General features: G+C 44.1%; 1 protein-coding gene across 2 annotated transcripts in view; it reads left to right on the top strand.

Annotated features, from left to right (window-relative positions):
• The window catches only part of DCT (dopachrome tautomerase), a 31287-nt gene extending 5080 nt beyond the window's left edge, over positions 1-26207 (top strand). For both annotated transcript variants that reach the window (XM_077807035.1, XM_077807034.1), the window contains 7 exons: positions 8470-8769; positions 10022-10122; positions 10842-11008; positions 16795-16974; positions 17091-17223; positions 24621-24822; positions 26026-26207. In XM_077807035.1, the coding sequence (XP_077663161.1) occupies positions 8470-8769; positions 10022-10122; positions 10842-11008; positions 16795-16974; positions 17091-17223; positions 24621-24822; positions 26026-26207 (1265 nt within the window). The remainder of the gene's footprint in view (positions 1-8469; positions 8770-10021; positions 10123-10841; positions 11009-16794; positions 16975-17090; positions 17224-24620; positions 24823-26025) is intronic.
• The last annotated feature ends 855 nt before the right edge of the window (positions 26208-27062 follow it).

The following is a 27062-nucleotide window of genomic DNA, read 5'->3' as shown; positions in this document are numbered from 1 at the left end:
GAGGAACATGAGCTGGCCTAGACACCAAACGGGGTTAGAGCATGGTTCTCTCTCATGCTTAAATTTTGTTTTTTCCCCCTGTATTCACAGGTCAGGAATCCCCTCCCCCATTATTGTTACATGGTTCGGCCATAAGGCTGTTCCATTCCCCCTCTCCCCATATTTAAATCTGGTTTGTTAGGTAGGATAGACAGGGTTTGTGACTGTAGAAATGTGTATGGATGAAGCTGTACACCTGTGTCAGCACATGTTGAGTTGGGATTAATTACTGCCAGGGTAATATTTTGCAGTGTGTGTCCTGAAAATTTCATGGATGTCAGGGATCCCAACTGGTAAACTTAGTCCTGCTTTGCAGTGCTGACAGGACCTAATGTTAAGAATTGTGTTAAAGCCAACAGGACTTAGTCGTGCTTTAATAATAGTGGTAAAAATTTGGAAACATTCAGGGGTTTAATACAATGCTTACAAGATAACCGAGTCCCATCAATGCTGAAAAATGGAACAGTGGTTTAACTTTGCAGAAAGAAAACTGAATTGGAGCAGCCTCCAATGCAGTTGAATTTGCAGTGCGGACAGAACCTTAGATAAGCTGTCCCATTGACTTCAAGTCCTGGGTACGCTATACGAACATCAAGTCCTCAATATCCTATAGCACGCTGACTTCACAGGATGATTCACCTAAGGACTGCAGAATTAAGCCTTAATCCTGCAAACACATATGCATGTGCATAACTAACTGTATGTGCATGCATAAGCTTTTAGAAGACTGGAGCATTTGGTCGTGAACTCTTGTCTTTTTTCTATGCTATTATATAGAACTATGTATAAAAGATAATGTTAACAGAACACTATTAAGGTTGAAAAGTCAGACACTCAGAAGTTAGGAAAGTGCCAGAATTAAGTTTGCCTGTGCAAGCTTAATTTGGCCCACCACCCCACCCAACCTTATCTTGTGAGTATGCATTATGTTTCAGTCTTTAATTACATGATCACATACTAATCTTTCCACAGGACCCCTGCGTCATTCAGTGCACAGGATAGACAGTGCTCACTGAATGAGAAGCTGGCAATATGTTGGTTTATCCTTGTTGTTCAATGTATGGTCCTCGGCCTTATTTACTATACATTATTCAAAGCCTGCACTGAAGACAGAATTACTACTTTCTTCATGGGCCTGTCTGTGGCACTCATCACTGGAGTACCTGAGTGCTTCATAAACATTAATTAAGGTTTCTTCCTAGCACCTCTGTGAGGTGTGGGGGTGGTATCATCCCTATTTTACAGATGGGGAACTGAAGCCCAGATCCACAAAGGTACTTAGGCACCTATGCCTTTGTGGCTTTGCTGTGATCCACAAAACCCCTGCTCAGTTGCTGCCTCACCTCACTTGTCCACTAAATTTCTACTGTTGAAGTTCCTTGGGAGCACGTGCACTGCTGCCTCACTTGCATGTGGATGCCTGTTTCTCACCTGAGTCCCAGTGAAGTCCATAAACAGTGGGGAGTGCGCTGTAGCTCACGAAAGCTTATGCTCAAATAAATTGGTTAGTCTCTAAGGTGCCACAAGTACTCCTTTTCTTTTTGCGGATACAGACTAACACTGCTGCTACTCTGAAACCTATCTTACCTATGGGGCTCAATGTGATAGGTATGCTCAGAGGCTGCCTACTGGACCAGGTTCCGTTCAAAAACCAGCCCGTGGTGGGGGTGTTCCTTCCCCCCCATAACTTTTAGCTCAGTGGTTAGACTCCTTGCCCAGGATGTGGGAGACCAAGGTTCAATTCCCCCTGTGGCTAATGAGGAGAAAAGCTTTGAAGAGGGGTAACCCACCTCCCAGGAGAGTTCTTTAATCACTGAACTATGGGAGCTTCTGATGTTTGGGTCTCTCATTATCTCCTGGTGAAGTTGTTCCACTGTAGAAAAATGATTAACAAGTTATTGGTGCAGGGAGATTGGCCCCAGGTCTCCCTCTTAAGCGAGTACCCTAACCACCAGGCTACAGAGTCATTCTTTCTCTGGCTCCTTGGCGGAGCCAGGCCAAAGAGATTAAGGTTAAAAGTATCTACTAAGTTTGGGTGCCCAGTCTGAGATAATTGGGTCCTGATTATTCAGAGTATTTGCATTATGTAGCACTTTATATTTTCAAAGCATAGCTCCCACTGACTTCAGTTGGAGCCGTCAGTGCTCAGTGCTCCTGCAAATCACACCCTAGAGTCTCATCTCAGGCATTCAGAAAATGGAATACACAATTAGTGACCATCTGTGAACTGTTTGGTTTCAGACTTGCCCAGCATTACCCAGAAACTCTGTGACAGAGACAGGGATAGATCCAGTTCTCCAGTACAGCGTTCAACTGCCTTAACTATGAGCTTGTTCTTTCTCTCTCTCTTTTTTTTTTTTTTTTTGGTTCCCTGCCTCATTCACTGCACACCTTCCACCTTCTGCAACAAATGAGACAGAGGTCCTACAAATGACACAACCCTGCTCCTTCCCCAGAGCCGGTCCATCCTGCACACTGAACCAAGCAGGGGTACTATGGAAAACATAGTGTGTCATCATGTTTATAAAGTCTGTATCATAATTCATGTGCACAGGCCACCTTAACTCTGGCATTTCCTAACTTTGGAGTGTTTGACTTTGCAACCTTAATAATGTTCTTTTAATGTAGATATGTGTGTGTAATTTTCTATGTATTAAAACAAAAAACTGGAAAAAAAAGGAATTCTATCATATGAAAACCCCACATGGGTCACCAGCAGGAGGAGAACCTGTAGAGCCACTGCTCAACCTCTGCCACTTGAGCTAACAGAGTAATTTATAGCAGTTGTAGCTTGTCATCCTCTATGAGGACAGCACTAGACGGTGATGAGAAACTCACTATGCCAGTGGGTTTCACAGATATTTGCTGACAGCTGAGGAACGGTGAGATTCTGGAATCTTGGGATCCACTTTAGGCTATATAGGAGAGTGTTCTTTCGTGAGCACAGACACTTCCACCTTTTCCCCCGAAGCTTGACTCCTGCTGCCCAGTCTTCTTACCCAGCCAGTCCCAGTTCTTCTCTCATAGCTCCTCATCCAACCTGTCTCTCCCCGCTCCAAACTGGCTCCCAGTCTCAGTCAGACTCTCTAGACTCCTCATCCATTCTCACTGTTCATTCCCCTTCTTAGCTCCTTGTTTCAGTCTCTTTGTTCAAGTTCTCCCATTGTACCATAACTCTCACAAATCTGTCTTGTCCCCCCTCTATGCACCCCCATGCAAAGTGGAGAATTGGTCTGAAATCTGGTTTGTTAGGTAGGATATTATGCACTGGTTCCCAATCTCCTTGTCCAACCACTCCCAGTCTTTCCCTTCCATCCAGCTCCTATCCATTCTCAGTATTCTCCCTCCAAGCCATTTGGCTCCCAGTTTCCCACTGTTTTCCTCACTGGCCCTGTCTCTCTCCCAGTTTCCTTGCCCAACCAGTCTAAGTTTCCACTCCCCACCCCGAGACCCAGTCTCCTTGTCCAAATAGTTCCAGTCTCACCAGACTCCTTGTACCAATCTACTGCTTTCCTTCTCACCCAGTCCAGCTTTTGTCCCCTCTGCATTTGAATCAGACAGCTTTCTTCTCTACACTGCCTTCGCACTGGCGGGGGAGGACACTGAGAGCACAAGAGAGACAGGCCCCATGATTTCAGTTTTGGTCCACAGCCACTCTCTGGTCTGCAATAGTTTGGAGCAGCCATTACAAGGAAAGTCCAGCTTTGCCCCTGTAACTCTAGACTGGAGCTCAGTCACTATGTGGGGATGGCACATGCAGTCTGGTTGGCACTAGGAGCTCTGAGCACATGCTCAGCAATGATGGAATCTTTGGCGATTTAACTGCCAAAAATCAAAGAGCATGTGCCAACTGCCATTTTTCAAAGGCTTATAACTTGACCAAATTTGAGCAGTTTTTCACGGGGAAGCCAAAAGGCACATCCATGACATAAAGGCCATTCCCTTGCCAAATTTCAGGTCCCTGCTCCAAAGCATGAGGGTGCTAGAGCTGTCCAAAAAAAAAGGGTGGCAGAATTTTTTAACATGAGCAATACATTTCCCCTAGCCTACCCTCATTCTCATTCAAGACTGAAGCATTTTGTTTGAATATTTTTCAAAAAATAAAAATAAAATTCAGCCTGAGGCAAACATCTGGCATGGAAAATTTCAGTCCAAACAGTTGAAGTTTCACAAAGTTATAAGCAACTGAAAACAGGGTCTGGTAATGGGAAGTGTTGAGCAAACTTAATAATAGGTAGTGCTACCAGCCCTGTCTAAAATAATAGAAGGCTTACCGGTATAAATTAGGGTGACCAGACGTCCTGATAAAATCAGGACTGTCCTGATATTTAGTTGTTTGTCCCAACCAATGCACGATCGGGACACCATTTGTCCTGATATTTTGCTTCGGCGGCACTCCGGCTTTTTTTTTCTCTTCGCTTGGGGCAGCAAAAAACCTAGAGCCGGCCTTGGTGGGGCGTGAGCCTGTGGCTGCCCCCCCATGTGTCCCGATATTTTGTTCTTGTCATCTGGTCACCCTAGTATAAATCAGTTTTTGTCTCTCGGTCTTTGGCTAGACTGATAATATCAATCCAGCATTTCATATTTTCAAAACACTTTACAAATAATAACATAAAATAATAATAATAAATTGCATTACTATCTCTCTTTTTATTTTGAAAGATCCCCAGATGCTTAGCAAACTAAATGCAGGTGTCACATGTAGCCATCTGGATCCTGATTCAGGAAAGTACCTGGGCATGTGTTTGAGTTTAAGCAAGTGCTTAAATACTTTTCTGTACAGTCAGGCTTTCCTGGATCAGGGCCCTGGTGCACAGCATGCTTAATTATATTCAATGTGGGGGACGCACATGGGCAAATGTGAGAGACTGTGTGTGTTTGTCTGTGTGTGTGTGAGAGAGAGAGAGAGAGAGAATTCTGGCCAAGAATTGCTTTACCAATCTGTACTCTTATTGCAAGTACCATGGGATTTTAAGTGTGCTTGCAGAACAGAGAGGCTCTTGTTTTCTAAGCTCTCATGCAAAAGTCCTCTATATAATGATTTATCTGCTCTGGTTAGGGTGACCAGACATCCCGATATTACAGGCTTTGTCTTATATAAGCAATTATACCTCCCTGAAAAAAAAGTCCCGATTGTTCACACTTGCTGTCTGGTCATGCTAGCTGTGGTAGAATATCTAAGTTGATTGAAACCTTTAATTCTAAAGAATTTAAATATTCAAAACCTGATGCTTTAAAGTTTAAGGAATTAAGTCCCCAATCCTACTCATATGCTTAACATTACTCATATGAGAAGCCCCATTGAAGTCAAATCTAGTTGATATTGGACTACTTATGGAAGTAAAGTTAAGCATATGAGTAAGTGTTTGCAGGTTTGGGTCCTAAGATAGCTGACTTGAACTTGACATTGTTTAATTCTTTGTTCTTTCGTTGGAGCAGTCATTTTCCTCACATCTTTTCCATCCAGCTTTTCTTTGCCTTCATTACCACACTATTTTTCCTCTCTTTTATCTTGGGTTCCTTTATATTCCTCCTCTTTACAGTTTCCATTCTGTAAATAAAGGAGCAACATTTGCTACTCAAGAGATGACTTTGAGAGAAATCATTTGGACTCTATTGATTCAACCAGATTGATACTGCATGCAGGGGCACTTCCAGGGGAATGTTAAAAGGTCTGTGCTCAATCAGGAGTCGGATTGGTTTTAATAGTTTCCACACAGTGATTGTTGGTTGTTGTGTACATGCTTTTCTTTCATTCTGCAAATTGGTCCAGTTGCTGAGTGTCCAAGTTTGAACATTACTGGTGGGCAACCATTTTGTGTTGTCTTCATCAAGTCTCCTAGATAGCTAGGGTGTAACTCCACTTGCTGTGTAGATGGGGTAGAATATGCCCGTTAGGCACAGCACATCATTAGTGGCAATTTGTAAGCAACACTGGAGAAGGATTCTCTAAGAGGCAGTGGCCAAGATTTTCAATATCCATAGAAAGGTCTTGTCTGCAACCCATGCGAGCGTGGGGTACATTGTAGAGCTCTCTAAAGTGTTGTGCTCCGACTGCTCTGTGTAGACCCTGCTGCTGACACAGTAAAAGAACCCTAGTGCGCATTAACGTCGTACTGTTTCAAACGGAACTACAGCCATATGACACTCGATACTTTTAGAGTGCATCTGCAAGAGCTACACGGGGCAATTAGAGTGCAGCACTTTAGACCACTATACGGTGTACACCCTTCTGGTGTGCTTTGCTCCACAGTGTAGACAAGCCCTTAAGTATCCAGATAAATTGCTTGATTTTACTAATTGCTGAGTACCCAATGGCTCCCACTTTTGGAAATTTGGCCACATCTTTTAGTTGCCTATTGGGGAGTTGAACTCTTTTGAAAGTATAACAGTTTTGGGTGCTGAGCACTTCTGAGAAACACTAGTCATTGGTTTTAAGGGGCCCAGGCTAAGTAATCTAATAGTTTTCTGAAGTTTGACTTAGTTTTTTTTTGTTGAATCATGCACTTTACTTAATCGTATTTTTCTTTCCTCTTTTTAGTCCTAAGCAGATATAATGCTTTAGTTCTTCTTTGTTTAATGTGATACTAAACTGTGATCAGTGAAACCCGATTCCTTTCCCCCTTCTTTCCAAAGAGAATTGTGGTCAAAGAACCCATTGTAAAGCTGCTTTCACAACCTTGCTTTCCGTAAAGGATTGACTTAATATGCTGGTAGATGCAAAAATATCAACTCTTTAAAATGGATGTCAAGTACATTTTGGCATAAGTCAAACTGAAAGATAACATACAAACATTAGTTCTTTTCAGATGTAAACTTTGAATCTGTTGCATGCTTTTTCCAATTCATTTAAGTGCACTACTGTACCTAATGTTCAACTCAGCTTTTGCAAATTCTTAAAATGAAAAGGAGTGAATGCAATTCTTGAGACAGTTCCTCCATACCAGAGGGGGGAAAGAAGCTCATTCTTATTTGAATAAGCTGTGTGTTTTGAATTAGACAAAGCACTTTGCACGCATGATTTATGAATGGATGCATTAGTATGTGGCCCCTGTAAATTGGCAATTGACACTAATTACACTTACGCTTCAATTCAAATTACAAGGGTTTTGTATTTGGGCTAGATTCTGATCTCAGCTACAGAAGCATAAAGCTGAAGTAATTGACAGCAGAATTTGGTATATGATTGTTTACCCGCTACAAGGGATTATTGTTAAGCGATCACAGCAATTTCTGGCATGGATCGTGACAGTGGTTGGGTAAGGAAGTACTTAAATTCACTGAAAAGCTATAAGGAGTTATCAGCATTCATTACTCTTGCCTCTTTTTCAATTTTCTAAGTTAAATTTCTGTATTTTGAATGTGTGCTGAACCCCTGAGTACAACACGGTAAAATTCAATCCAGGTCTGAAATTAATCACATTATTTTACCATTACAGTTTTCAAAGAAAAGCAGATGGGCTAGTTCATTTGGTGGAAAGAATAATTTTGACATTAACCTGTGGAAGTACAATTGATATTCAGGCTGGGAAAACAGAAGAAGATTTAAATCCCATTTAAGTAATTCTAAAAGTATTTAATAAAGCTTAGTAACTGACAGGATTGCCTAGTGGCGATCCTAAAAGCTCTTACGAAGTAGTTGTAGAATAAATTTGCACTTTGTTGTTATAAGGTTATTTGGCTCTATACTATGTGACAGTGCTAAAACTGAGCCAATGGGATTCCTGTGCTTCCGGAGACCATGTATTCCAGAGCTCTTCATAATACTGTAAAAACCTGAGCAGACAGCACAGAAAGTACTTGTCAACAGAGGGATGCCTGCCTGTGTTAGACATAAGGCAATGGGGTGAGAAAAGACCTGCACACATAGTACAATACAATTTTTCATACTTTTACATAGTATCACTGCACCATTTAATGATACCTCAGTGGGCCACCAGCAGCAGCCCTGCAGTTTGTTATTTTTAAAATATGCTTAAAGAGCAGGAGTCTTTGTCAGACATCATGTTTTTGTGCTTGGTCCTGTATAATGCTGAGTACTCTGGGCCCAGTCTAGCAAAGCACTTTATTATCTGCTTAACCTAGGCAGGTGAGTAGTCCTATTAAGTTCAATGAGACTATGGGCATATTTAAATGCTTTGCTGGATCAGGGCCAGAGTTCTTAGTTTGCAGGATCCAGCCCTTTATCTGGCTCTTTATCTTGATAACCAGCCTTCTACGAATCTTGGCCCTGCCGTGTTACTGGGAAATAAGCCATCATTTTAGTTAAGCAATTGACAAAGCTGCCAATATTCTCAGCTGCTGAACCTTGCCAGAATAGAAATCGCTAGGGAAAAGACAGACTAACAAACTCAATTTCTTTGCATTTCAGTCTCAGTTTCTTTTGTGCACTGAGTAATATACCTAAACCCACACTCTCTCTTAACACAGGAAACTTTGCTGGCTATAACTGTGGTGAGTGCAAGTTTGGCTGGACTGGCCCCAACTGCGATGAAAGGAAGCCACTTCTTGTCCGGAAAAATGTCCATGCCTTGACTGCGGCAGAGAGAGAGCAGTTCTTAGATGCTTTAGACCGTGCAAAGAATACCACTCACCCAGACTATGTAATTGCTACACAGCACTGGCTGAGTCTCCTTGGGCCCAATGGAACTGAACCGCAAGTTACAAACTGTAGCATTTACAACTACTTTGTGTGGCTTCATTACTACTCAGTCAGGGACACCCTATTAGGTTGGTACTTTTCTTTACTAAGGCATCTAGAATGTAAAGAACATGGTAAAAATGTAATAATTGAACAAAGGTAAGTAAGTTGAAAAGTGATCAAGTCATGGTGAAAGGAAGGATGGTCCAGCGATTAGGGTGCTAGTCTGAAATCTGGATTCAAGTCCTTCTCTGGCATAGATTTCCTCTGTGATTTTGTGTAAGTCACTTAGTTCCCAATCCTCATAGGTATTTAGGCATCTAACTCCCATTGGCTTAATTAATTTCAGTTGGAGTTAGGCACCTAAACATTTTGGAGGCTCTAGACCAGTGGTGGGCAACCTGCGGACTGCGGGCCCATAGTCGCCGACTCTGTGGGAGCTCCGGGGCTGGAGTACCCATGGGGAAAAATTAGTGTGTCCTTTCCACCACTAAGATCCCTTCCCCACCTCACCTCACCTCCTCCTCCGCTTCCTCCCCTGAGTGCACTGTGTTTCCACTCCTCCACCTACCTCCCAGCGCTTGCCACCGCCAAACAGGCTTCGGGAGGGACAGGGGAGGAGCGGGAACGTGGCGTGCTCAGGGGAGGAGGCGGGGAAGAGGAAGGGCCATGACGGAGATTTGGGGAAGGAGTTGGAATGGGGGCAGGAGGAGGCAGAGTTGGGATGGGGACTTTGGGGAAGGGGTTGGAATAGGGGTTGGAGGGGGCGGGGCAGGGAGCAGAGGGGGTTCGAGCACTAACTGGCACCAGTAGAAGTTGGCACCTGTGCTCGGGCCACACGTGGCCTGTCAGGGTAATCTGCTGGTGGGCTGCCAGACAGTTTGTTTACATTTGCACGGCCACCCGCAGCTCCCAGTGGCTGCGGTTCACCGTTCCTGGCCAATGGGTGCTGCGCGAAGCTGCACTATGTTACCATTGAATAACATAGTGATACCATGTTGTACATGCAAGACAATAACTATGATTTACAACACAATGAAGATTAATGAAGGGCTTCCTTTCAAATTCTAGCTGGTCAAACATCGGAAAAATGTGCAAAATGTTGTCTACATGCCCCCCTTTTTTGGAATGTGAAATTTTGGTGAACATTTTAATCATTTTCAAAATTTAAAAAAATTCTCACCAACTCTTTTAAAATGTTTATATTTCTGATGGATACCATTCTAGCATGAACTCCATTTCATGAAGCTTTAAACTCATAAAGGAGGTTATGTAAAGTACTCTTTGTCTATTTATCTTTAATTGGATGCTCTAGTTCTTACTGTGCCTTCCTGTTTGTAGGACCTGGCCGCCCATTCACCACTATAGATTTCTCCCACCAAGGACCTGCCTTTGTTACTTGGCATAGGTACCATTTGCTGCTGCTGGAAAGAGATCTCCAGGTTAGCAACGCGTCCTATTCAAGGATGCTTGCATGGCTCTTACTATTGTGATTTTCCCATATTACTTTGAATCTCTATTACACTAACACAGAGTTCCCTGGCATAACTGCATGTTGGGGCTACAGTCCCTAGACAATGAAATTAACCCTGTTTTAAAAGTGAATTTAGCACTCAGGAGGTCCTGATTGGTTTGAAGACTTCAGTCTTCTATCCCCTGCCCCCCGCCCTCCTTTAAAAAAAATAAGAAAAGAACAATTATTACAAAAGCAGGTGCAATATACTTTTTTTTACATAGCCAGCATGCCTCAGACTTCATCGGAAGTGTCCAACTCTAGGGGAGAGAAGGTGGTTCAGCCTCTGTATTTATTCCGGTTATTTCTGTCATCATGCTGGGCCACTCTGTGCCCTTGGTCTCTTTGCTGACTCCCAAGAATGTCAGAATCACCACTTTTTGGGCCATCAGCACTTTCAGTAGAAATCAGAACTAGGAACCACTTAACATACGAGGCCATCAGATGGTACAGTGTTTATTTAAGGTAACTGCCGGCCTTCCTTAGATTTGAATCAATGACCTAATAGCCTGAAGGAAGTTGAAACGGTATTCTGAGAAAACTGCAGCGTGGTTTCAAATATCAAAATATAGACGAGCCAGGTATTAGTAATGTCTCTTTCTGTTTTTAAAGAATTATTTCTTGCTAATAAGTTTCTTTTTATTATAGCGACTGATTGGCAATGAATCCTTTGCATTGCCCTATTGGAATTTTGCCACAGGTAGAAATGAGTGCGATGTGTGTACAGATCAGCTTTTTGGAGCATCAAGACCAGAAGATCCAAGCCTAATAAGTCAGAATTCAAGGTTCTCACACTGGGCAATAGTGTGCAATAGGTAATAGAATGTGTGGGGAAACCAGCATTCTAACTAACACTTGTTTTCATTAGCCACTAACAGCATGAACTTCTCTTTCAACTTTCCCAAACTGCAAGAAAAAGAACCTAGATTTCCTTGTAAAAATTGTGAAACTTAGTGGATGGGCTCTAGGTGGATGTCATTCAAGATTTCCTCAGATATATTCTGCTTTTTTATACTGTTTTTTTTTAAATTTGATTCAGGACTTTACTTAAAGACAGTAATTGCCAACCAAGAACCCTTGAAAATTTTGTCAATAGGAATTTTTCTGTGTGTTTAATAGTGAGCTCATATTAGACTGAAAAATCTATGCCTCTTCTGTTGGACTGGAAAATACCAGAAGTGAGATTCTAGCCCTATTGCAATCAGGGGGAATTTTTGCATTGACGTCAATGATGCCAGGATGTCACCTCAGATTTAGAAATAGTTTTTTAAAATGAGATTGAACTGGTTTCTTGCAAAATAAGGCCCTGATCCTGCAACTGACTATAGTTAGGCATTTCCCAATTGGAGTCAGTGGGGCTTTGTGTGAGTGCAGGGATTCGACTGTGGATTCAAATGCAGGATTGGGACCTTAAGATGTACAAGTGGACATTCAGTAACACAGCAAAATATAATACTCCTGTAGCACTTTTCATCTAAGCTTGGAGTGGCATGAAGGCCTTGGGAGCTGCTCAGCACAGGGGTGACAGATTCTTTCTAAAAGTGGGGTTGCCATGAGGCCCCCCCACTGTGGCCCTGCCCCAGCCCCTTCTCTGCCCCCTGCAGCCTCCCCTCATGGCTGAGTTGGAAGCAGGAGCTGGGCTGGGGAGCCTGGGCCCCTCCACCTGCCCAACGCTGCCCATTCGGCTCTTACCTGACTCCGGCTTCTGGCCTGGCCAGGAGGCAGGGCCTTGGAGGTTGAAGAGTCACCTGGATAGCTGTGGGGAGCTGCATACCCTCCATCTGCCCTGGGCAGGGGACCTGGGGGGACAGGGACATGGGCCAGGGATTGATCTCAGACCCCCCATTCCAAGCAGGTGGAAGATCCACAGTTCCCCAGAGCTGCCTGGGCTCCCTGGACCACACTTAGCCAGGCCGGGCTCCAGCTTCCGGACAGGCCAGGGAGCGGGGCTTTGGGGGGGAAGACGAGGGGCAGAGGGACAGGCCCATGGCAAAAAGTGGAAGGGCTATGGTCCCTTGGCCCCCTCGTTCCGGCGTACCTGGGTCAGCACTTTTAGAAATCAGGCCACGTATATGAGTATCTAAATATCTACTCCAAAGCCTAACTTTAGGCACTGATTTTTTGAAAATCTTGGCCTTTTCATATAGCTGCTACCCTCTTCTTGTCAGTAACATGAAGAATAATATGGGTTTTTGACTTGAACCCTGAAATTTGTAAACGCTTCCTTCACCAATGTTACAGGAGAGGGATTTTTACTGTTTCATTTCAGTAGTCTGTGAATATGCATTTTAATTTAAAATTAAACTGAAGCTTCTGGAGTCTTTGCAACTGTCATATGATTCTTGAGCTTCGCTTCACATCTCCCATGGGGCATGGGTCACTTGCAGGTTTAATCTAGTGTAAATTGTGAATTCTCTATAACTTGAAGTCTTTAAACCATGATTTGAGGACTTCAGTAACTCAACCAGAGGTTAAGGGTCTATTGCAGGTTCTGTGGCCTGCAATGTACAGGAGGTCAGACTAGATGATCACGATGGTCCCTTCTGGCCCTAAAGTCTATGAGTCTGTTCACCACTTCTATCCCGGGCGTTACAGGACTCCTCACACTAATTGATATACAAACAACACATGATGCTAGTGAATACCTTTCGGATCTTAAACATAAAAAAGAAGCTTACAAGAAGTGGAAGATTGGACAAATGACCAGGGAAGAGTATAAAAATGCTGCTCGGGCATGTAGGAATGAAATCAGGAGGGCCAAATCGCACCTGGAGCTGCAGCTAGCAAGAGATGTTAAGAGTAACAAGAAGGGTTTCCTCAGGTATGTTAACAACAAGAAGAAAGCCAAGGAAAGTGTGGGCCCCTTACTGAATGAGGGAGGCAACCTAGTGACAGAGAATGTGAAAAAAGCTAATGTACTCAATGCTTTTTTTGCCTCTGTCTTCACGAACAAGGTCAGTTCCCAGGCTGCTGCGCTGGGCAACACAGCATGGGGAGTAGGTGGCCAGCCCTCTGTGGAGAAAGAAGTGGTTAGGGACTATTTAGAAAAGCTGGACGTTCACAAGTCCATGGGGCCGGATGCACTGCATCCGAGAGTGCTAAAGGAGTTGGCGGCTGTGATTGCAGAGCCATTGGCCATTATCTTTGAAAACTCATGGCGATCAGGGGAAGTCCCGGACGACTGGAAAAAGGCTAATGTAGTGCCCATCTTTAAAAAAGGGAAGAAGGAGGATCCTGGGAACTACAGGCCAGTCAGCCTCACCTCAGTCCCCGGAAAAATCGTGGAGCAGGTCCTCAAGGAATCAATCCTGAAGCACTTACACGAGAGGAAAGTGATCAGGAACAGTCAGCATGGATTCACCAAGGGAAGGTCATGCCTGACTAATCTAATCGCCTTCTATGATGAGATTACTGGTTCTGTGGATGAAGGGAAAGCAGTGGACGTATTGTTTCTTGACTTTAGCAAAGCTTTTGACATGGTCTCCCACAGTATTCTTGTCAGCAAGTTAAAGAAGCATAGGCTGGATGAATGCACTATAAGGTGGGTAGAAAGTTGGCTAGATTGTCGGGCTCAACGGGTAGTGATCAATGGCTCCATGTCTAGATGGCAGCCGGTATCAAGTGGAATGCCCAAAGGGTCGGTCCTGGGGCCGGTTTTGTTCAATATCTTCATAAATGATCTGGAGGATGGTGTGGATTGCACTCTCAGCAAATTTGCGGATGATACTAAACTAGGAGGAGTGGTAGATATGGTGCAGGTAGGGATAGGATACAGAGGGACCTAGACAAATTGGAGGATTGGGCCAAAAGAAATCTGATGAGGTTCAACAAGGATAAGTGCAGGGTCCTGCACTTAGGACGGAAGAATCCAATGCACCGCGACAGACTAGGGACCGAATGGCTAGGCAGCAGTTCTGCGGAAAAGGACCTAGGGGTGACAGTGGACGAGAAACTGGATATGAGTCAACAGTGTGCCCTTGTTGCCAAGAAGGCCAATGGCATTTTGGGATGTATAAGTAGGGGCATAGCCAGCAGATCGAGGGACGTGATCATTTCCCCTATTCGACATTGGTGAGGCCTCATCTGGAGTACTGTGTCCAGTTTTGGGCCCCACACTACAAGAAGGATGTGGAAAAATTGGAGAGAGTCCAGCGAAGGGCAGCAAAAATGATTAGGGGTCTGGAACACATGCCTTATGAGGAGAGGCTGAGGGAACTGGGATTGTTTAGTCTGCAGAAGAGAAGAATGAGGGGGGATTTGATAGCTGCTTTCAACTACCTGAGAGGTGGTTCCAAAGTGGATGGTTCTAGACTATTCTCAGTGGTAGAAGATGACAGGACAAGGAGTAATGGTCTCAAGTTGCAGTGGGGGAGGTTTAGGTTGGATATTAGGAAAAACTTTTTCACTGGAGGGTGGTGAAACACTGGAATGCGTTACCTAGGGAGGTGGTAGAATCTCCTTCCTTAGAAGTTTTTAAGGCTTGACAAAGCCCTGGCTGGGACGATTTAATTGGGGATTGGTCCTGCTTTGAGCAGGGGGTTGGACTAGATGACCTCCTGAGGTCCCTTCCAACCCTGATATTCTATGATTCTATGATAAAAGCATGCCTGACAAAATAGGATGCAATGCTGTACATATTCCATCTCTCTCTCTCCCCCTAAAAAGGGTAAGGTCTGGAACACTGAATAACTGCTTAGCCATTAGCCAGTCCCTGCATTGCCACAGCCCACCACCATCCTTACTGCATTGCTCTGGGCCAAGGGTTCCAAGTGAGACCGTGTCTACTTTAAGGAAATTTGTGCCAGTGTAAACATGTAGTTACACTGGTGGAAACCCCTGATGTTTACATGCTGCACCAGTGCAAAGCAGGGCTTATATCAGTGCAGTTGACTTTGGTACATTACCAGCATCAGCATAAGCCTTGCTTTGCACAGTCCAATGCTTCTGCATTAGGGGTTTGCACTAGTGTAACTACGGTCTATATAGTCAAGCTGCTGTGAATTTCTTTAATAGAGATAGGGCCTTCTTTATTTTAAATTCTTTGCAAAGACTCAGCGAGGCCTGGCCAGCCTGAAAGTTTCAGCTGTTTTTGAATTGTGCAAGAAAAAATAAATGCAAAGTACAAAGAATGGGGAAATTCTTTCTTGTTTTTTTCCACAACTGAAATGGCTGGATGGACATGTGCTCAGATTTCCAAAAATGCACCTCTGTCCTGAGGCAAAACATGGTATATTTCAGCCCAAATGATGAAATATGCAGATGTATCTAAGCAACTGAAAATCAAGCCATAATGAAAGCCCTGCTGTAACTTCAACCGCCATATAGCAGGTGGAAGACAGAGCCTCCTCAGGGCAAATCTGTGAACTCTGCAAGAGGGGAGAGCCTTGTAAGCTCATCTACTGGGACTTAAAAACTCTGGATTTTCCTTTTAACTTCTTGGGAAGAAAACAAGGAAATCAAAATACAAAAAACTTATGTACACTTAATGGTAAAGCTATACATTAAAACCTCAAATGACAGGAAATGAGACAGCTAGGGTTGAACATGTGACCATAACGCTGCTATGTGTATAATATGGTCTTTAATTACATGATCACACATGCATCAAACAAAACAATATCAGAGACCGTCCTCTAAATCTTATCCACATCCATGTGGCAGCTTGTAATATCGTTCTCATTTCTGATGTACATAGAGAATTCTTTGTCATGTATTAGCGAAAGACCCAATCCTGCATCTGACTTCATGTGGACGGACACCTGCCCCTGCCTAGAGTCCACTGCAGTTTTAGATTAAGTATTTGGTGCTTTGTGAAGGTGCAGGTATCCACACACGTGGAATTCCGTTGCCTTTGAAAGGAATGGGAGTTTTGCCAGTGACTTCAATGGGAGCAGAATATTCTCATATCCATTGATGGGGCCAGCAGGTGGGGGTACAGTGTGGGAGAAACAAGCACACAGACTGTCCCAAGCTTGGGCTGAACAGTGAACAAAGAAAAAAGTGGTGAATAATTTCCTTCCCAACTCAAAGTGCTGGGTGGCAGCACTAAAGACTCTGGCTTATGCTACAATAACTCTCTCCATCCCTGCCAAATAGCAGATGGGGAAGTGTAGGAGGAGCTGCTATGACATGGGTCAGCAGTAATTGTTTTTGGTTGGGCAGCTACGCTACATGTCAGCTAAGGAAGCATAACTGACAGTAAATTAGTGGACCCACTGACATTTAACTAGCCACATTATCCTGTTGACAGATGTGGCACCCACTTGCTAACATCCATATCAGTCTCCTTCATGAGATTCTTAAAGGCGGAAATGTGAAAGTTGGAGCCAGTTCAAAGATGATTAATTTACAAGCAGCCTTATGATTCCAGCTCAGGTTAGCAGTATGACCATTTGCTTTTCTGGTACAAAACTTCCGAAGCCATCTGAAGCTCTGATCCTGCAAACACTTGCAAGTGTGTTTAACATCTGGGATGTGAGCCGTCCCAGTGGTTTTGGTGGGGGACTGAGTGTACAGCGTCTATTGACTCTGTCAGAGTGAACCCCCTCACCCTCCAACATCCTATTCTAATTGTTCCATGCAATTTTGATTTTAATCTAAGCTTGGATGACTACAACCATCTGGTTACACTGTGTAATGGGACTAATGAAGGGATTCTACGGAGGAACCCACAAGGGAAGTCTAGCGAGCAGTTGCCAACCATGGAAGATATCCAGAACTGCCTTTCACTTCAAGAGTTTGATAGTCCTCCTTTTTTCTGGAATTCTAATTTCAGCTTCAGGTTTGTGCCCCAACTCCTATAACATGTTCAGCCCAAAGATAGCCTTTTATACATACATTTGGAGGTAGTGCTGGTCAATAGGTGGTTACTTAACTCTTGTCTTATCTCACGCACAGGAATGCCCTGGAAGGGTTTGGTAAACCAGATGGATCTGTCTCCCCAGTGGTGAGCCTGCATAACTTGGTTCACTCTTTCCTGAATGGAACCAGCGCTTCCCCTCATGCTGCAGCCAACGATCCAATCTTTGTGGTATGTCATTTTCCTAATGTGATTGCAACTGAATATGTCTCTGTTGTATTAATTTAGGTGGAATATGTGGGCCAATGGTGTTCACATGATCCAGTCATGGTCTAACATTAAACAGTCTTAAACAAGGCCTGGGGTTTGGCATACAGAGACCCCAACCTACTTTGTCCCATGGCAAATAAACCATTAAAAAATCCTTCTAACCTTTTATTAAAGATACAGAAAAGAAGGAAAACAATGACAGCCTTTGAAATGTTAAGTATTAAGTAAACCTCTAATTTTAACAATATCCCTTGTTCCTTTGCACTGTTAGCTCGAGAGAGTTTTCAGAAGGAAACCCCCCCATGTGCGAGTGCCTGTTAGATGGTATCAAAGATGGTAATAATGGTCCTTCTGGGGAAAAGAGAAGAAGTTAGGTGAGATGGGCTGGAGATGTTGTGTTGCTGCTGTTGTTAAAGTCTGATCCAGTTTCATCCCAGATGGTGTTTAGGATTCAGCTGGAGCCAGTAGAGGTGACAGTGTCATCTGGATCCCCCTCTCTGGCCCGGACATCTCTGAGGATCAGGAGGACAAAGGCTAAGTGCCCCAAAGCACCCCAAAGATGATGGGGGGGCAGCCATGATGGTGAAGCTTTGCTCCAAAAGCCAATTTTTCTACCTTTAAAGTCTATTTCTTTAAGGACCTACGAAGAGAGTGGTGGTACTATGTCCACCAATTAGGCCTAGTTTATGACACACCAATGTTGGTTCATTGATTTTTGGTCCCACACTTTACTTGTTTACCAAGCAGGAGTTTAACACCGCCCTTGAATTACATCAGTAGGTCATTTTATTTTGATTAATCCAGTCTTTCTGTCACACTTTTGCATCTTGTCCCATCAACATTTATTTTACAGGTTATGGTGACATCTTATGAACTTATACTCACTTTTTACAGCCGAACTCACAATTAGGGTCAATGTGAAGGCCCAATTGTCACAACACCTCTAAGGCAGTTTTCTCACCAAGAATTTGGAGGATAGAAGTAGTGAAGTGTCTAGACTAAAAATGACTACTTCAAATACAAAATAAAAGTTTCTCCTCTTGTATTTTATATTGCCATATCTACAAGTAGTTAAATAAAGTGGGAAGAATTGTCAAGACAGTGCAATCCAAAGTCAGCTTTTAGGGAAGAACAGCAGCCATTCAAAGCAGAAGAACTGCTGGTCTGACACAGCTTGAATTTTAATTTTACATTTAGCTCATCTTATTCCTGTCAATGTCTCAGCAGAAGAGATTTTGAGAGTAGGACTATATATTTTAGGATATCAAGCCCAGATGCTCAGAGGTAGTTACACACCTAATTTTCGCTGAAATCAGGTTTAGCTTGGCTTTGTGTCAGTATTTATTTGTTTATTTAAAACACAGCTCACTGGGATAGGCTGAGGAGCTACATCTCCTTTTTGGTGTGTTCTGGGGGATAAAATCATGTAATTGTACTGGTACTTCGGTATAACACAGAACTCTAAAAATAAAGCAGACAGCAGTGAGCAAATGTATTCTCAGTAGCTGAGCCTGTTACATACTTTATTCTCCACACAGGTACTTGCCAAATTTACTGAAAAGCTTTTTAATATTATGCGTTCCTAGAGCTGGCTGCCTTTGGTAGATGAAGCCATAATTATTGTGGGTAGGTATTAGCCCAAATGACCATGCAGCAGCTCCCCAATTTATTTCCTTCTGAGTTTTTATATCCCTCCGTGACGTTCACTTCTTACTCCTAAGCCTCTTTTTGAAAACACATTTAGATTTTTAATGAACGAGGGTCAGCAGTGAGCTGGGACTGCGAGTTCAGATACTGGCTGAAATGAGATGCCTGCTGGGTATCTGTGTTTTAAAATAAAAGAAACACAATTTAAAAAAACTGAAACAGGAAAAATCTTTAGTTCATGATAGCATTATTTTATACAGTGGATTACTTTTCATCTGGTGGTTTGCAGATCAAAGTTTTCTCATGTGGATATTGAAGACAATAGTTACAACAGTAATGAATTTGGCCCCCTGTCTTGGTACTGGATAGTTGTCTGAAACGGACAACCTTTTCTAGCAGGTGCTTTGTAGTACTGTGGTGGTTAGATGTTGCTTGTAGTTATTAGAATTGGGAGCCCTGGCTGTTGGGATTCTGAAAGGACAGGAAACAGGAAGGATGGGAGAGGAGTTGAAAGGCTGGGAGAAAGCTACAGAGGGTGCAGCAGCAGCTCGGTAAAGAGGTTTCCATTTTGAAAATAAAGTCCTTTGAAGCTTATTAATACCTTGCCTGGTTGATACAACAGTCTGTTAGTACCTTGCCTGGCTACTACAACAAGTACGAACAGCACAATTCTGGAAAACTCTGGACCAAATTCAGGGGTGATGTGGCATGGTGTAAATCGTCTGTTATCAGGTGGATGGAAAGGAGTTTAGTTTGGTGTTGTATGCTGTACACAATGAGAGGGGTGGAAGAGAATGGTGTATATACAAGAGTTAGAGCCTGATCCTGCAATCTCAGGGTGACCTCAGAAGAGCTTCATGTGGGCGAAAGGACCTGCCCTCTCCAATCCAATTGCTAGATCAGAATCTTAGATGCATGAGGAGAGGCAAAATGGTGTGTGGGGGGGGAGAGGTGGGGGACTCCATCCTATTTTATATGGTATATGACTTAAATAGTGATGAGGGATATTTGCACAAAAATGGTTGAACCTTATTACGCTATCTGCACCCTTACATTGCTTGTAACATTGTAAAGAATGAAGAGCAGCAAAGATATTCTCTTCAGTGGGGATTGTGGTCCTCTCTGGGAAGCACCTTTTGGGCCCTATCACAGTCCAAATAATATTTTTCTTCAATTTTGTTTTAAAAAGACTCCCTGCACCATCCCAACCCTCTGGGCTCTTTTTTCAGATATTTAAAATATATAGGTACCGACTCTGTGGGTGCTCTGGGGCTGGAGCAGTGACTGCTCAGCACTCACTGTTAGCCCTTGGATCAGAGCCTGCCCCTCCCACCCAACCCTCCTGCTCACCGTGAATCAGCTGTTCCGCAGCATGGAGGAGGCGCTGGGGGGGAGGGGGAAGAGCGGGGGCAGGAAGAGGCCGGGGAGGGAGCAGAAAGAGGTGGGGCAGGGGAAAGGGCAGGAGCGGGGGGCGGGAAGAGGTGGGGCAGGGATGGGAGCTTGGAGGAAGGAGTGGAGCGGGGGCCAAGCCTGGGCAAAGTGCGAGTTAAGCTCCCCCCGGCAACTCGGTAAGTTGGCGCCTATGACAAAATCAGTGCACTCCTTCCCACCCCATGTTACTTAACCCAACCCACCACAGAAGCCTAAGATAATAGATGACGCTTGCAGGTTCTTTTGGACCAACCAGAGGAGTGGGTTCCAGAGTCAAAGAGCTTACTGGAAAATGTGCTGCCATTCCCTGTCCTAACCCTGTGAGCTGACTGGAACTGTGGCAGAGGGGATAGAGACTGCATCTCAGCCATTTAGGTCCTAAATCACTTAGCCCTTTATAAACCACACCCAACATCTTACACATCACTGGACAATGGCACTGACACACTAGTGCAACATTCTCTCAGCTTGAAGCGCTGCTCAACAAGTGGGGAGTCGCATTCTGAACTAATTTAAGGTTTTGAATGATAAAGGGTAGCCCCATGTAGACCACAGTACAATGGTCTAACCTTGCGAAGACACAAGCATGGATAACTGTAGCAAGGTCTGCATCTGTAAGAGCAGGTTACACTCTTCTCACCAGAAGCGCGATTTGCACAGAAACTTAGGAGTGGTGACACTTTTAGGTGCCTAGAAAATCACTGGGATTCACAAAGCCGGAGTTTGGCATTGAAGCTCCCTATACAATGAATGGGGTTCACAACAGCCAGCATGCTAGGTGGCTCCTCATGTAAGCTAGCCACTGGGCGATGCTAAGCCAAGAGGAGTGTGCTAAATCCTGCCCTCTCTCAGAGATAGGTGCCCAAGTGTGGGGTGCAGGAAGGCACCTCCCTCTGCTTAGCATTCTCAGCTGCACACCCTCTCTTGGCATTAAGCGACTACACCATTTTAGCAAGAAGCAGGGGTGGGAGGAAGAGCAGGAGCTCCCTCATAACTTTCAGCCCAGTGGTTAGGGTACTCACTGGGATGTGGGACACCTGCCCCCCAGTTAAAGTCCTCTCTCCATGTGAAGGGAGAAGTCATTTCAACAAGGAACTGGTACCTCACAGGTGAGTGCACTAGCCACTGGGCAGTGGGATATTCTGACATGAGGTTCCCCCAGGCTCTCCTGTTGACACTTTGGATAACTAATTAAAAAAAGTAATTGCAGCAGGGGGCTGGAACCTGGGCCTCCCAGGTGAGTGCGCTAATCACTGGACTATAGAGTCATTCTCCCACTTGCTCGTTCTGTCCCAATGTTGAAGCTGTTCCACTGTGGATAGATAATGGAAGAATCACGGGGCCAGCAAGCGAGAGAGAGAGAGAGAGCGAGCAAGTGTGAGAAAGACTCTGTAGCTGACTGGCTATAAGACTCACCTGGGACACCCAGGGTCCAGGTCCCCTGTTCCAATTGCTCTTTCATGATTTAGCCAAAGTAGAACAGCTTCAAGAGGAAAGGCTGAGGGAGATTCCCATCAGAATATCCCATAGCTCAGTGGTTACAGTACCTCCTGAGACGAGGCAAAGGCTAGGTCAAATCCCTGTTCCCCTCAGGTAAAGTGGGGAACCACTGGGCTAAAAGGTAAGAGGGAGGGTGTCCTCCTCCACAGGGCCCTGGTCTGGTAGGTGAGCTCTGAGCATGCTTACTTGATTGGGCAGTGTAGGCAAGATAGGTGGATGAGCTGATCTGCCCCTGGTTACTGCACCATCTGGGGCTTAGGCATGCAGATGCCTGGTGTGGGGTTTCAATGCGTGTGCTCAGAGCCAGAACCATGGTGTTTAAGGAACTTTAGTTACAAAAATATGGGTGCTTGCAGACTTTGGGGGCAGCTGAGTCAGGCCTTTGTGAATTCCAGAGAGGCCTAATTCTGGGACACCTAAATCCTAAATGCATCCGAAGAAGTGAGCTGTACGAAAGTTTATGCTCAAATAAATTTGTTAGTCTCTAAGGTGCCACAAGTACTCCTGTTCTTTTTTCTAAATCCTTTTGTGAATCTAGCCCAAAGAGTCTTGCTTCTATTGCTATCTGAGCATGCCGGAACAGCCAAGGATGAAGTACTTCTCTACTAGCTCAGCTTATGGAAACGGAGAATTGGCATTATGTTGAAAAGGATTGGATGTTGTAAACATTTCTGTAAACTTTGTTCTAAACCCCTCTTCCTTGCTGCTGTATGTCCATTTTGAGAGTCTCTCTTTCTCTGGAGTTTCAGAGTAGCGGCCGTGTTAGTCTGTATTTGCAAAAAGAAAAGGAGCATAAACATGCATTCCGATGCATCCGATGAAGTGAGATGTAGCTCACGAAAGCTCATGCTCAAATAAATTGTTTAGTCTCTAAGGTGCCACAAGTACTCCTTTTCTTTCTCTGGAGTGTATTGGCTCCCTCTGGTGGCTAATGAAAAACTTACTCTCTGAAGAAATACTTGCATTTGAAAGGCTGTGCTCACCCAAAGTCCTGTAACTAAACTTGTAGGCCAAGCTCTGCCAAAGTGAGTACCTAGAGTTAAGGATTTTAGGCACCTAAATATGTGGCCTGATTTTCAAATGTGCTGAGCAACCAGAGAGAAAATTAGTGAGGAGGGAAAACAGTAAAAGGGAATGGAAAACTATGCATTTCAAAAATTGCAATGTGGAGAAAATAGCTCACATTAAACAACACTGGACAACACTTTTCTTCTCTGGCAGCTCTGAAATCTTTTGTACCATAGCTGAAGTGTTTTCAACTTGGCATTATCGATTTGACAGACCACTTTCCAGATCTTCTTTTTTGCCCACTACAGATATTACCATAGCTCTTTTCCAGTTCATCAGGACCTTCTGTTTCCAGAGAATTTTTTAAAAAATGCAAAATAATTTGGTTTTGTGTGTTTGCTGCATCAGAGTTCTGGGAGGGTTACTAATGCTAATTGGAAGACTGTTTCCTGAAGACTAAAGCCAAAGGAGTGAGGACTCCTATGGCCAAATTCAGAAGTGAGTTTAAGTTGAGAAAGAGAATAAGTTGACGTATCTTACACCTTCATTGGCCCCTAAAACATGTATGTTACACCCACGTAGGCTTCATATAGACTCCCCTAGACTTGGTTTTTAGACTCAGATCCACTTACCAAGGTGTAACTGACACCCTCCACCCTTTACACATTGCCTCGGAATTCGGTCTACTTAGTGTGAGTCTCAGAAAGCTTGGGCGCATGTCTGCATTTGAGCTGAAAGGTGTGACTCCCAGCTCGTGTAGACGTACCCACGCTCGCGCTACTTGACCTAGTGCCTAAAAGTAGCAGCGTGGCAGGTCTCTGCCTGAATATGTTTGCAGGGGGCCGGGTGGGATTATACTCGGAGTGGCCAGGCTGAGCAGCCACCTGTGCCATTGCGGATACATTTGTAAGCGCAGAGCTAGCTCGGCTGTGTCAGCGTGAGCTGGGAGTCACAACTTCCAGCTCAATTGTAGACGCACCCTAAGAATGTCCAGTTTGGTGTAACTCCGACTTCAAGGGGCAGAGGGAGCCGTGTAGCAAGAAACACACTTGTGTATAATAAAACAGCCCCCATTCTACTTCAGTTGACATCTTGTAATACCTTTTACTGGCTCCGTGGCGTGTAAACTAGACCAACTTAGCTTCCCTGCCCTTACCAGTGAAAGGCTGAGCCAATGGGCTGGAAAGTCTGGCCCGCATTTCTCTTTAGTCTTTGTCTTAGATTAGAGCTCAATTTTAAACTGTTTTATGAGCCCATGTAGGGGACTATACACCCCCAACTCTTTTGCATGGGCTACTTGCATTGCAGGTTACATTTTATGGAGCTAACCGTCGCCACTCTAAAGCCAGCACAGGTGGGCTGGCAGGGTGAGGGAGCCAGCAGAACCAAGGCTCTGCTCTCTCAGTATACTGGTCGATACGGCTGACCCGCCCCCTTGGGGAAAGCAGGTGCTTGAGGAGAAGGAGCGGCCAAGCTTCCTTCCCCGGTGGGACTGAATTGTGACACTCGGTGAGTCATAGCTTGGGCCTTGCTGGGCTCCTGAGGCAGTGCAGCTAAGTGAGGGGCAGATTACAAGGGACCAATCCAGCTGCTAGGGAGTTCAGCACTCTTCAGTGCGACAGCGTCCACATGCATAAGTTGTGATATTTACAGATATTTCCTACTTCCAAACCAATCCTGTCCTGGGGATTTTTTTAAAAGCACAATATGTTGGAAGCTGTTGGAACCAGAAAGGTGTTTATACGTGTGTGTATGTGTACTTGAATTGACAGGTCCTTCATTCCTTTACTGATGCCATCTTTGATGAGTGGATGAAACAATTTAACCCCTCTGACAATGCTTGGCCTCTGGAGCTGGCCCCTATTGGGCACAACAGGATGTTCAACATGGTCCCTTTCTTCCCTCCTGTGACCAACGGGCAGCTCTTTCTAGCTGCAGAACAACTTGGCTACAGCTATGCCATTGACCTGCCAGGTGATTAACAGACATGCTAAAGGGATTGCAGAGTAAGAGACCGGGCTGCTCAAGTTTTCACATAAAGGTCTTCAGATAACTGAGCATTAAGAGCAACATTTTCATATGCCCCTAAGTCACACTTTTCCAAACAGGCTTAGGGATCCAAGCTGCCCAAGTCTCACTGAAAGTCAGCGTAGGGTGAAGATGGTAGTACTGTCACGGACACCAGAAATACATCGGATAAAATTGTCAGAAATGTGTAAGTGACTTAGAAGCCCAAGTGCCCATTTTCAAGAGACTTAAGGAGCCTTACTTTTGAAAATGAGACTTTAGAAAATGAGACTAAACTTCAAAAAAAAAAAAACAAAAAAACAACCCAACCAAAAAACAGGAGCAGTGAGTCTCAGAGCATGGGGCAGCTCACATTGCAGGGGATAAAACTAGCAGTGTAGCTATTCGGGCTTCGGCTGGAGCCCAGATTCCGAAACCTAGGGAGTTGGGAGGGTCTTAGAGGCTGGACTTCAGCCTGAGCCCAAATGTCTATGCTGCTATTTTTAGCCCCGCAGCAGAGCCCCGCAAGGCCAAGTCAGTTGACCCGGGTTCTGCGACTTGCTGCTGCGGGTCTTTTTCTGCTGTGTAGACGTACTCTCCGGCTTCTAAGTCACTGAGACACTTCTGAATATTTTACCCAAAATAAGCTTCTGAGAGGGACAGTGAAAAGACCAAGTAAAGATGTTCTGCCATGTGGGGTTGGGATGGACAGACTGATAAGAACATACTGTGTTCTAGCACTTCACAATAGTGAGTATAGCTGAGACCGTTCATTTTTCCTTATTTTTCTCAAAGCTACCTAAATAAATAAAACCCTGACCCAAAACTTGCAAATTGTGCATAGCTAGGCTTTTTAACTCTGTGCTCCTGTCCCTCTTTCCATTGTCCCTCCTTTCTCATTCCCTCCATTTTTTACACTCGCTTCTTGTATCTAGTCTTAAATTAGTTTATAAACGTTTGCAGCAAGGATTGTGTTTTATTGTATATTTGCACATTGCCTACACAATGGAGCCCTGACCCTGATTGCAGCCTTTGAGTGCTACGGCAATACAAGTTATAATAGTCCTACTCTTGTTAAAGCAGAGTCTAATATTTGCTCCTCCTCCTTTGTGATTTTAGAAGCAAAATTATTTCCATTCTATAACTCAGACGTTCTTTTTGTATTTACAGGTTCACCTGAAGAAACACATGCTTGGGCTATTATGGCTGGATCCACTATCGGAGGAGCCCTGATCGCTTCAGTTATACTAATTGTGCTGCTTGCACTCTTTCAGCACAGAAGATACAGAAAAGCTTTTGAACCACTGATAAATGCAAGATTCAGCAAAAAAAATTATACAGAAGAGGCCTAGTGCTGTAGCATTGTGTCATCAGATTTACCTGTAGGAAACTAACCTGATGACTGGCAAAGAGTCCTGTGGCACCTTATAAACTAACAGACGTATTGGAGCATAAGCGTTCGTGGGTGAATACCCACTTCGTCAGATGCATTTATAAAGTGCCAGTGACATGTGCCAATATTACACAGGTAGGGAAGAGCAGAGGCTGGAGTAAGAGGTAGCTAGAGCAAAAGACTGAAATATTTTTTTTGCTCTCTAGTACTGCCTTTAGAGAGGACCTATTTCGTCTGTTAGTCTATAAGGTGCCACAGGACTCTTTGCCACTTTTACAGATCCAGACTAACACGGCTACCCTTCTGATACTTAACCTTATTAGCTGTTCAACTCTTAGCCAAGTGCTGAACTAACAACTTGACACACATTCCTTTACTAGACAGCTAGCGACATTGTTCTCATCTCAGAGGCCCTGTTCTTTTCCAGTCATTTGGGGTCATCAGTCTCATATCTTCAAACATTTTGAAACAACACACAAGGTACTTTCCTTTACATGTGTTTGCTTTCACACACACATGTGCAGCCTAAGCCAGGATAGAGTTTTCCTGTTGCCAAAGGTTGTTTGTAGTTTGTGATGCCTAGGTTTGGATCACATCATCTGAGAATCCCGAAGACAGAAAAAAAGAAAAACAAAGACAAATGCAAATCTTTTTCCTAAATGTGTTTCTAAACTAACAATACTGTGACAAGCAGAATTTCATGGACTATATATCTTTGGATAGTAGAGTATATACAGGCATAAAACAATATTGCAAATAAGTGATGTTTCTTTAAAAAAAGGACTCAAATATTCCATGTACGATTCTGCAAATG

The sequence above is a fragment of the Eretmochelys imbricata genome, chromosome 1, assembly GCF_965152235.1.
Source record: "Eretmochelys imbricata isolate rEreImb1 chromosome 1, rEreImb1.hap1, whole genome shotgun sequence".
In the NCBI taxonomy this organism is placed as follows: domain Eukaryota; kingdom Metazoa; phylum Chordata; order Testudines; family Cheloniidae; genus Eretmochelys; species Eretmochelys imbricata.
Note: the sequence above shows the minus strand (reverse complement) of the source record. Positions and strands in the feature narration are given on the sequence as shown.